The 12,339-nt window shown below is 34.1% G+C and overlaps 1 protein-coding gene across 1 annotated transcript in view; it reads right to left on the bottom strand.

Moving 5' to 3' along the window:
* The window catches only part of PTEN (phosphatase and tensin homolog), a gene marked incomplete at its 5' end in the record, with an annotated part of 91,173 nt that overhangs the window by 57,813 nt on the left and 21,021 nt on the right, over positions 1 to 12,339 (bottom strand). Inside the window, one exon of the mRNA XM_058544375.1 lies at positions 8,226 to 8,310. Coding sequence (XP_058400358.1) covers positions 8,226 to 8,310 — 85 coding nt within the window. The remainder of the gene's footprint in view (positions 1 to 8,225; positions 8,311 to 12,339) is intronic.

Here is a 12,339-nt window from a genome sequence, read left to right as displayed (position 1 = left end):
ATAACCAATATACCACTCTGGTGGAGGACACTGATGAGGGAGGTTGTGTATATGTGGGAGCAGGGGGTATACAGGAAATCTCTGTACCTTCTGCTCAATATAGCTGTAAACCTAAAATGGCTCTAAAAAATAAAGTCTTTAAAAAAAAAAAAAAAAACTCCAGACCTAATAGGATAGGCAATGGTAAAAGGCAAAGTTTTTCCTCTAAGGTCAAGAGCAAGAGAGGAGGCCTTCTTTTGCCACTTCTATTCAACATAGTATCGAATGCTCAAGCCAGAGCAATTAGGCAAGAGGAAAGAAAAAAAAGGCATCCAAATTGGAAAGGAAGAAGTAAAATTATCTGTTTGCAGATGACAATCTTACATGCAGAAAAGCCTAAAAATTCCACAAAAAAATTGTTAGTACTAATAAACATATTCAGCCAAGTAGCAGCATACAAAATTAACATGCAAAAATCAGTTGCATTTCTATACACTAAGAACAAACAATCCAAAAAAAAAAAGAAAATTCTATTTATAATAGTATCTAAAAGAATAAAATATCTGGGAATTAACTTAACCAAGGAGGTGAAATACAGAAAACTGCACACAGAAAACTACAAAACACTGTTCAAAGAAATTAAAGAAGACCTAAATGGAAAGACACCCCACCTTCACGAACTGGAAGACTTGATATTGTTAAGATTTCAATATCATCCAATGCAATCAACAGATTGATGCAATTCCTATCAAAATCCCAATGACTTTTTTGCAGAAATAAAAAATTCCACCCTAAAATTCATATGGTCTCTCAGAGGACCCCAAATGACCAAAACAATCTTGAAATGAAGAATAAAGTTGTAGGACTCAAAATTCCTGATTTCAAAATTTACTACAAAGCTACAAAGTGTGGTACTGGCATAAGGACAGACACATACCAATGGAATAGAACAGAGAGCCCAGATATAAACCCTTGTATACATTGTCAAATAAGTTTCGACAAGTGTGCCAGAATCATTCAATGGGGTAAAGATAGTCCTTTTTTTTTTTTTTTTGGTGAGGAAGATTGGCCCTGAGCTAACATCTGTGCCAATCTTCCTCTGTTTTGTTTATGGGACGCCATCACAGCATGGCTTGATAAGCGGTGTGTAGGTCTGCGCCTGGGATTCGAACCCACAAATTCCGGGCAGCCAAAGCGGAGGGTGCGAACTTAACCACTACACCACCGGGCCGGCCCCAAAATAGTCTTTTCAACAAACGGTGCTACGAAAAATGGATATCCACATGCAAAAGCATTAAGTTGGACCATTATCATATACCATATGAAAAAATTGACTCAAAATGGATCAAAGACCTTAAACTATAAAACTCTTAAAAGAAAACATAGGGGAAAAGCTTCATGACATTGAATTTAGAGATGATTTCTTGGATGTGACACCAAAGGTAGAGGCAACAAAAAACAGATAAATTGAACTACATCAAAATTTAAAACTTTTCTGCATCAAAGGACAGTATTAACAAACAGTATTAAAAAGGCAACCCACAGAATAGAAGAAAATATTTGCAAATCACATATCTGATAAGGGATTAATATCCAGGATATATCAAGAACTCCTAAAACAACAACAAAAAAAACAAACCATCCAATTCATAAATGGGCAAAAGAATGAATTAAACATTTCTCCAAAGAAGATATACAAATGGTCAACAAACACATGAAAAGATGATCAGCATCACTTAACATCAGGGAAATGCAAATCAAAACCACAATGACCCACTTCACACTCATTTGGATGGCTATTACCAAAAAAAAAAAAAAAAAGCCCAGACAATAACATGTTGGCAGGAATGTAGAGAAACTGAAACACATGTGCATTGCTTATGGGAATGTAAAATGGTATAGCCAGTGTAGAAAACAGTATGGTAGTCCCTCAAAAAATTAAACACAGTATTACTATTTGATCCAGAAATTCCACTTCTGAATGTACATGCAAACTAATAAAGCAAGGACTCAGATACTGTACACCCATGTTCATACTACCATTATTTACAATAGTCAAAAGGTGGAAGCAACCCCAGTGTGCATCAACGGATGAACGGATAAACAGAATGATATATGCATACAATGGAAGGAAATTCTGACACATGCCACAACATGGATGAACTCCAAAGACATTATATCAGTCACAAAAAGACAAATATTGTATGATTCCATTTATATAAAGTACCTAGAATAGGTAGAATACATAGAGACAGAAAATAGAATAGTGGTTGCCAAGGCTGGGAGTACGGGGTATGGGGAGTTACTGTTTAATGGGTATGGAATGATAAAAGTTTTAGAGATGGAGAGTGGTGATGGTTACACAACAATGTGAATGCACTTAATGCCAATGAAATGTACACTTAAAAATGGTTAAAAAAGTAAAATTTATCTTATGTACATTTTACCACAATAAAAAAAAAATTGCTCATCTCCAGCTTTATTCATCCTCAAACCCCTTATTTCTGCTCACCACCCCACAACCCCCGCCAAGCAACCACCCCTCAACTACTCGGATTCTTTTTCCTAGTTTTAATTCAGCATTTCTACATAACATACACAATACTACTTCTTGTAGATTTATCAATTACCTACACATTTTCTGCCATGCTAAAGGAGACTTACAAAACCAGTAGTACCCCCATGTCTCACTTCTCTTAATCCCTCTTAAAGGGCAATATCACAATTTGGGGTTAAACCAACCAACCCATGTTAATAACTGCTTCCTGTTTCTAAATCACCTAGTTTTCTAAGGATCTATTGCATTTTCCCCCCAAATATTTCAATATCCACCTATCAGTTCAATTTTTTTTTTCCCTGAAGCCCTCTGGCCTATTGCTCCAATCAGAACTGGTTGTTCTTCAGCTTGTGTCACAGTTGTCATTCTGGGACTTTCCCTTCTTGATTCTAAGTTGGATCTCTGTTTATTGAAGCCCCTTTCTTTCATGGTTTATTCTCTTGTTTTGCTGGGGCACATCTTCTAGCAATCTCCTAAGAAATATTGCACGGACATACATTTTTTTGAATCCTTGAGTGTGTTTTTTTTCTACTTTTGTACTTGATTGATGGTTGGGCTGGATATAGAATTCTAGGCTGAAAGCAGAACTTTTGAAGCGCTGTTCCTCCATTTTCTATCTTTAATTCTACTGCTGAGAAGGTGGATGCCATTCATATATCTCTAATACTTCTACAATGATCTGAAAGCTTTTGAGATATTCTCATTATTTCTGGTGTTCTTAAAGAAATTTCATAATAATCTGCCTAGCAGTGGCCTGTTTTCATTTATTGTGTTTGGCACTATATAGGTCTTTTCAATCTGGAGACTCAAATCCTAAAGAAATTTTCTGGTATAATATCAAAAAAGACCTTCCTTGATGATTTCCTACACTGTGTATAGACCAACATTGCATTACGCCAAATAAAGGACAGAAATAAGCTAGAATTAGCTCCAGAGTTTCCAGTTTTTGCCCTATGATATACAGGATTATATTTTATTAAGGAAATCAGCTTTGGAATCTGACAGACCTGAACTCAATCCTCATCTTCACTACTTCCCAGCTGTAGCACTTGGGAAAGCTAACTTCTTTTAAACCATCTAGGAAATGGGAATAAGTTTACTGTAGAAATTTAATAAGACAACACATGTAAACTGCTTATACAAGTTATATATGTATGTAAATAAATGTACAATAAATGTTACTTATTATTAAAATATCAAAAATTGGATTGGTGCGGATAATATAAACACTGTCAAATCCATCGAGGCTCTGCTATTTGTAAGGAAATAAGAATAACAAAAGAAGTGGGAGGCAGCCAATAGATACAGGGTTTTCTGTTGGGGTGATAAAAATGTTTTGGAACTTGATAGAGGTGGTGGTTGCAAAACATTGTGAAGGTATTAAATGTCACAACTGTACACTTCAAAATGATTAATTTTATGTTACATGATTTTTACCTCAAGATAAAAAAAAAAACAGGAAACAGAGAAGCAATGAGGGAAGAAGTCAAAAGTTGTTGCAAAGGAAGAATGGAATTGATATTCTTTCCTCTTAAATTATTTTGAAGCTTTCCTCTAAATAATCTCTCTTCAATTCTTTTTAACTGAATAGCCAATAATGATAATGTTGGGATGACAAACACTTCCTTTTTTATTGAAGATCAACATACAACTAAGGTTGATTGAGAGATCGATATATAATTAAGAGAAGAATATTCAAAAAGTTTCTTCAGGAAGAAAATGTATAAAACAGCACAGAAGGAAGGAGACGGACTCTTGAATCAGTAATACAGCTGCTTATATATGGGTAAAAAAAGCTAATAGTATATAAAACAATAGGTAGTCTTCAAAAAAAAAAATCACTACATATCAGAAGACTGAACTACAAACATTTCCTTATAATAATGGGAATCTTCCCAAATCTAAAATCTTTCCCATAAAAAAGGAGGAACTCAATTATTTCCTACTGATTCAGAGTAGGGGAAAATATTATTATATGCCTCTTTTTTCATTTTCAACATTTCCCAAATTGTGCTCCATGGAACACTGTTTAGAGAGTTGCTATTTAATATACTACAAAAGAAAAGAAAGAGAAGGGGGAAAGGAAGGGGAAGAGAAAGGGGAAGAAAAGAAAAGAAAAAGGAAAAGGAAAGCAGCATGTTAGAATTTCCCTCTTGGGCAATTTACAATGCATAGTAGCATATTAAAAGGTTCTATAGTAAGAAAGCCAGTTCACCTCTATTAAACCTACATTTTCCTGTACAGAATAGTAGTTCTCAAGCTATGCCTGTTAAATACAAGAAGTGTCACTTTTTTTGAGACTGCTTAAGATTTATAACAGATAACATATAAACTAGATAACTTCAATATTAGCCTGAGGGATAAGATTAACATATATGTCAAAGAATAATCAATTATCTGAATAAAACATTGTTTTATATTACCAGCTAGTCAGAGCAAGAGCTTAGTGGCAAGAAAGAAGGTGAAGAGAGATGGTAATAAGAGAAAAAGAATAAAAAACAATCTGGGAAGAGATAGCTCTTCAACTTCCCTTCTATGAGATGTTCCTGTCCTGTCAATTCTGATTGCTTATTAAACAAAATATTTGCAGTTAAGAGTAAAAAATTTCGCCTTGGTTCACTTTTCCCCTTCTCCCTTTGTGTTTATTTTTTACATTAATTCCTGATCTTAGGAAGTTACTTCGAAAGAAGTTAAATATTTGTCACAAAAGTACTTTGAGTACCTCAAGTACAAAATTTCACGTTGCCGTAACAAACCATATCCCCAAACAGTTAAATAATACCGGACAATTTAAGCATGTAAGTATTTGAAATTCGAGTTTATTTTACTCAGTGATGCACAACAACAACAAAGTCTGAACTCTGCACAATATTTCCTATTTGGTGGAAAAATAATAGGAAAAATATGGAATTAGAGAAGAAAAGGTAATTTTAAATATTCTTTAGACATCTCAACAGAGAGAGCAAAAGAAAATCCAACTGAAAATAGTTCTGTTAACAGAAAAGCTAAAAGAAAATAAAGATATTTTTCACTGAGACGTTATCATCTTTGAACTAAAAAGGAATCACTCCTGTCTCCAATATAGTGTGAACCAATCAAGGAAATCAATCATTTAGGTACTGGAGACAGCCATTCCCTTGGAGAGCTTAATTTTAACACGCAAATTACTTAGGAGTTATTTATTTTCATTTTAGTCCATAGGAAAAACTACATCTTCCTTCCCAGTCACTGTTCATCCTTTCTCTCATAAAAGAAGGAGAGTAGGGTGAGCAACTGAAGCCAAAAAGCCTTACTGGCCATTTATACCCCAATCGGGGAAAAAAAAAAAAGACAAGCAAGACAACACAAGCACAGCATAGCTGATAATTCATTTTTATATGCTATTACCCTTACCATAGGGGGACAAGATCAGTTGGCTAAAGTAACCATTAACTAAATATAACAATCCATACATATCAAACTTTTTTTTAGGAATAACAGATTTGAAAAATCAAAAGCTAGATGAGGGGTCGGCCAGGTGGCATACTGGTTAAGTTCACGTGCTCCGGTTTGGCGGCCCAAGGTTCACAGGTTTGAATCCCTGGCACAGACAGACACACGGCTCATCAAGCCATGCTGTGACGGCGTCCCACATACAAAATAGAGGAAGATGGGCACAGATGTTAGCTCAGGGCCAATCTTCCTCACCAAAAAAAAAAGAACAAAAGCTAGATAAGATAAACTAGATACATTAAAGAAGACAGAATAAATGTCAACCTTGGGTAGTAACTAAATGTGTGAATCTTAATTCAGAGGCATAGAGGTAGGGATTATGAAGTCAGAAGATGACAGATCAAAATAGTTCTCAGCACAGTATTTTCTTGGTAAAGTTATTACAATCTGAGGTCTGATGACCAAATGTATAGATCCAGAAACTGGACTTGATCAGTAACCTAAAAGATGATCAATCAGCCTCAGTGGCTAATTCACAGTCAGAAGAGACTAATTTACGTTCAGAAAAGAATAATATAAAACCTAGCACACCAGATTTACTAACCATAAGAATATCCTTACAGTGATCAGAAAACTTGTCCTCTATTCAGAGTATTAATACTCTTTTTCAGTATGAGTACTAATCTGACTTGGTTGAGTTAGTACTTGGCTAAACACAGAATTATAATAATGTGAAGTTAAACATCTTGTGAGATAGTTCATCTAGGCCATTAAGAGGTCTGATAAACACTCCTGCACCACAGCAGGGAATATGTGTCTGGTGACTGCACTGCTCATTTCCCAGATTCTCCATCTCTCTTGATTCAAAATTTACTTCTTTCATTCTTTTTTCTATCACCCATTGCATTTTATGCAGATGTGTATTATCATTGACTAAGCCATATCAAGCTGTTGCTCTCACGGATCTGTAATGCTAAGCATCCTTCCACTGTGTCCTGCCTAACTATGAGAAGGCAAATTCATTTCCCTATTTTCAAGTTCTTAAACAGTACCTCTGACAGCCTTATGTACCACCTATAACTGCAATAGAAACTACAAAGAAGTAGTTTGGGAAGTTTTTTTTGTAGTTTTTGTACATACTGAAATTTAATTCTGAACACAATATAAACACTACAAAAATCCAACTAAACACAACTAAAGACTGAAAAAATGTAAATATACTTTGTACTTTGGCTCAAGCAAATTGCTAAAAATTAACCACTTAGAAAAACAATTTACAGCTAGCTTATATAAGGATGTAGGTAGGCTTATATACTTACACAACTATTATAAAAGGATTCCACATCTGCATAGTGCTTTACTAAGTACTTTCCCATCCATTATAACTTTTAATTCTCATAACCACCAAATATTTAAATTGAAAGTCTCCAAGAAAGATACTTCTGAAAGACGGTAAAGGGAATAATCCAAAATTTTAACTTTTAAAAGCCATTAAAGTTCCTACTGACAATTTATACTTAATTTATTCATACATATATATTTTTGCTCTTAAATCAGAATATATATTAAGATTATTTACACAGCAGACACAAATTCCTTCTCTCACAAAATATACCATGTACTCTTAGGTCATAAATGTATTAAAAAATTATTTAAATGGGTCTTGAGAAATATTGTTCTGAACTGAATGATAATTACACTTAGAAAATTACAAAATGGACAAAATTAGGCTTTGGTATGCCCAGCAATTCCTTTCTAGATCCCTTGTATGAAACACAGGTGCTTGGTACACCTATGCTCAATTATAAACTGTTCTATGTAAAAATACACAGGTATCAGTATCTGATATAACTGATAATAAGGTATCAGTTATCTATACCTCAGAATGAATAAATTTAAGTGAATAAATCCACTCAAGGATTTTAAGCCTAATCCCCAATTGTGAAATAAAAGACAAAAATCATATTGTAATGGAATCCAGACACTAAGCTGGTGAGAGGCATTTTATAGAGTCCATGAAATCATATCACATATTCCTGATTATGTAAAATGTTAGTTCTTATCAAATGAGTTGTATCTCATGGAAGTCCATTAGGTACATTAAGCAAAAAAGGCAGTTACAGAGCACCAACATAACGAAAATTAAGTTTACATCACAAAGTACATCTTTTTCTGCGGTTTAGAAATCTTTTCTAAATGAAAATGCAACATGACTATAATACATTAATATTTGAAATAGAAAATTAAGAGCTCTTACCTTACTACATCATCAATATTGTTCCTGTATACTCCTTCAAGTCTTTCTGCAGGAAACCCCATAGCAATAATGTTTGGATAAATATCTGATTACTTAAGTTAAGGAAATATCTGAAATACGCAACAATGCAAATTACATGTACAAGTTTTAAAACCATTAGCTGATTATAAAAAGCTTTCCCCACTACAGCTACGCTAACAAAAGGTTGTCAAATGTACTTGTTTATAAACCATCATGTGTAATTAAAAAATAGAGGTAAATAATTAATTCCAAAAAAGATTCTCAAAGCAATTATATGGTAAAAATAATTTTCAAATCCCTCTATTTAATACATTAAAAACGCACCTAAGGTAAAAGGTAACTTCCATATTTACGGTATTTAGGTATACATGCAAAACAAAAACCTCAGATTTTATAAATCACAGAACTAAAGTATTTTGGGACAAAAACCAAAAATGCTGCACAACTTCTAATTTGTGTGTGTGTGTGTGTGTGTGTGTGTGTGTGAGGGAGATCAGCCCTGAGCTAACATCCGACGCTGATCTTCCTCTTTTTTGCCGAGGAAGACTGGCCCTGAGCTAACTTCTGTGCTCATCTTCCTCTATTTTATATGGGATGCAGCCACAGCATGGCGTGACAAGAGGTGTGTGGGTTCACACCCAGGATTCGAACCCGCCAACCAGGGCCGCCGAAACGGAGCGCGCACACTTAACTGCTTGCGCCAAGGGGCCAGCCCCAACTTCTACTTTTTCATGGTTATAAAAAGTACCATGGTGTAGAGAAAAGCAGATACAATTAAGAGTTAGGAAGTCAGATTTAAGAGCTGGCTATGCCTCTAACCAGCTATATAATTTGGACAAGTCACTTAACCTTTCTAGACTTCAATTTCCTATTCTACATGATGATTAGGTCGAGACAACCACTAAGGTCTCTTCTAGCCCTCAGTATTTATGACTTGATAATACTGAACTGAGGTAGAAACTTACTCTCATTTCCAATCAAGGTAATCAATATTTAGCATGCCCATTCTATTCACTTATACTGTTGGCATGAAAACAAACTTCCACACTGAAGAAGAATTTATATCAAACTAACTACAAAAACCACCAACAATCTACATTTCTATGCATTTTGTCCATCAAACAGCTTCTCATTTCTTCTTGAGCGCCACAAATCCTCTTTAATCTCATGATTTTCTGACAGACCTTTCACTCCAGCCAAACTAATCTGCCTAAAGTCTCCCTTCAAGACCATCTCTAAAGCTTTCCACTCACCTACTTCTGGACCCATTCATCTTCCAAATACAATTCAAAATTCACCAAATTCAGTGTCCTTTGGAAAGATCTTTTTTCTTTACTTGCTGCTGCATTCACATTACTGAATTGATTTCAGTATTATTTTCAATCCAAAAATAATTATCAAATTACTGAAAGCTTTTATTTTGATATTATAAGAAAAGGTTACATATGTACTATATGTTCTATATAGGCATAAGATTACTACGGACTGATTGGACAGATCTACGAATATTTTAAGGAAAAAACACACACAACAGGGTATACAGTATGCTACCTTTTGTATAAAAAATAATATTTTATAAAAGAAATATTTTCTTTTTCAATAAAAGAATATCTAAACATATATCTGCCTGACTTTAAACCCCTCCCAACACACACACAACACACACATGCACACGAGTGATAACTGAGAAACTAACAAAAATGGCTGCTTCATAGAGAAGGGGAGGGAAGGGGAGAAGCATACACTGAAAACAGCCAGAAACAAATAAAACTGATTAAATATCTAATTGGTAACCAGGAGAAGGTACTTATTCCAAGGGTTATTTGGACACTGCAATTTTACTGTACTTCTTGGTAGAAAGTATTCTAAGAACAAAAAGAACTACAAAGAAATTTTAAACTTCTTCTGACAGTTTGTTTTTAGTTATACAGTATTGATATCCTCAAACCTTTTTTTTTATATTGTAGGAAAAAGCAATGAAGTTATGCTAATGATTTTAAGATTCATGATTATTAGTGTAAGAGAAAAGAGATATCATTATAAAATCAAAAAATCAAGTAAAAACATTAACTGAAAATATCAATATGAACTCATGTTTGTAAAAATCTATTATTTTCTAGGTCTTTACAATGAAATGGCCTGAAAGCATGTCATCTTAGCAGTAGTAAACACTCCTAGAACCCAGATTTCATCTCTAATATCATAATACACTAAAAAGTACAAAACTCCTTGGAAAAACAGTTTATGCTAGATCTGGGGCAGGGAAAGTACAAGGTGAGCCTGGGATTTCTTTCTGTGCCAGAGAGCAAGGAAGGTGTATAGAGATTAGTGGTCTGTAAAAACAGACACAGGAGCTAGCATGAAGGACGTCCCAATGACTAAAGTTGAGTATCAAAGAAAAAATTTAAATGGTAGTAAATTAAAAGACCCTGAATAAAATGAAAATCCCTGAGTCTATAAAGATACTCAAAAGAGAAAAAGTAAGAACAAAAATTCTTTTCATTTATCACCTTTTGAGGTGGCTAATGGAATAGTTCTTTTACTTTGAAAATTGGTAAAGGGGAGATTCTGCTTTTCCTGTAGGAACTGTATTTCAGGGCAACCAAATAGCCCCATTTCATAAGGTAAAGCTCTACTTTACAGACAAACATCAGTTAATAAAGGTAAAAGGATAGAATTTTAAAAATCACACTTCATAAGTCCTAATAAAATCACTGATTCAGAAAAGGATCAACAAATGGTGCTAAACCAATAGGTGAGTGGATGATGAAGAACCGAACTTGCTTACAGAGCCAAATAACACTACAGAAAATACTTTCTAATGCAAGGAGACATAATATAATTAAACATGGGCAGAAAAGACTGTCATCACCCAATTTCAGTGGTCAATCTCAGCATCACCAAGAAAGTCAAGTAGAAATCATACAACTTTTGGTGTGATGCAATATTAAGGACACAGCACCATCTGTGATAGCCAAGTTACCTTCACCTGAGCATCCACCAAGCATTTAGATAGAAATTTTAATTTATAGAAAATAGATGAGATAGAAGAACAAGCTAAATGACATTACGAGAGAATAAACTGGACAAATTCAAAGTCTGTAGGACACGACCCAGTTCTTTTCAACTATCTTTTTTAAAAAGTCAAATATCATTTTAAAAGGTGGAGAGGAAAGGGATAGGTAGCTATCTTTGATTTAAAAAGACTTAGGGTTCTAACAGCTAGGTTCACAGGTACGATGCTGTTCTGGATATTGTTTTAGACAAACCAGCCATAAAGCACACTTTTCAGCCAATTAGAGAAAATTTAATATGATCTGGATCTTGGATGAGATGAAAATTTACTGAAATGGAAAAGTAGACATTATTGACGGAAAAAAAAAGGTTTCAAAGAGAATGTACAGTGATACCATTTTGGTAAAAGAGTACATATATATCCATATAGACATATGTAGACACAAGATTACAAACTAAGGTACTGAAAGTAATAATCTCTAGGTGGTGGGAATACATATTTTTTCTCATTTTTGCTTGTTTTGTATTTTCTAATTTTGGTACATTGCAGCACCTGTACTGTTTCTATAATAGGTTTTTTAAATTATGTTTTATTTATTTATGCATCTTCATATCTTCAAGTTCCCATGGGCACCCATGATTACGTCTGGTTTATAATTACTTTAAGTCTATTTAATAAGTGTCATGACAAAATATTGGCTTGCTCTCTATGACTTAGAATAAGTTCTGTAAGTAGTTTTTAAAAATGCTAAATTTCTACCAAAAATAATTATAATAATAAAAGTACCTAAGACTTAAATAGCATTTACTATGTGCTAGGAACGACTTTTGTCACTCTAAGAATACATAAATTCACCCCCAACCTTAAAGGGTTCTTCTACCGTAAAGACTCCAAAAGACAACTGTTAGGATTATCATTTTTAATATCATAAATATTAGTTGTCATCAATTATTCTCACATAAGAAAGTAGCCCCACCTAAAAACATAGCTCTTGTTCAATTATCAGAATGCTTTAGGGTATTATATCCACTCATGACAAAAAAAAGCAGAAGAGAATGGAGGCTCAAATCAAGCCTG

The sequence above is a fragment of the Diceros bicornis genome, chromosome 6, assembly GCF_020826845.1.
Source record: "Diceros bicornis minor isolate mBicDic1 chromosome 6, mDicBic1.mat.cur, whole genome shotgun sequence".
Classification (NCBI taxonomy): domain Eukaryota; kingdom Metazoa; phylum Chordata; class Mammalia; order Perissodactyla; family Rhinocerotidae; genus Diceros; species Diceros bicornis.
This window is presented reverse-complemented; position numbering and strand designations above follow the sequence as displayed.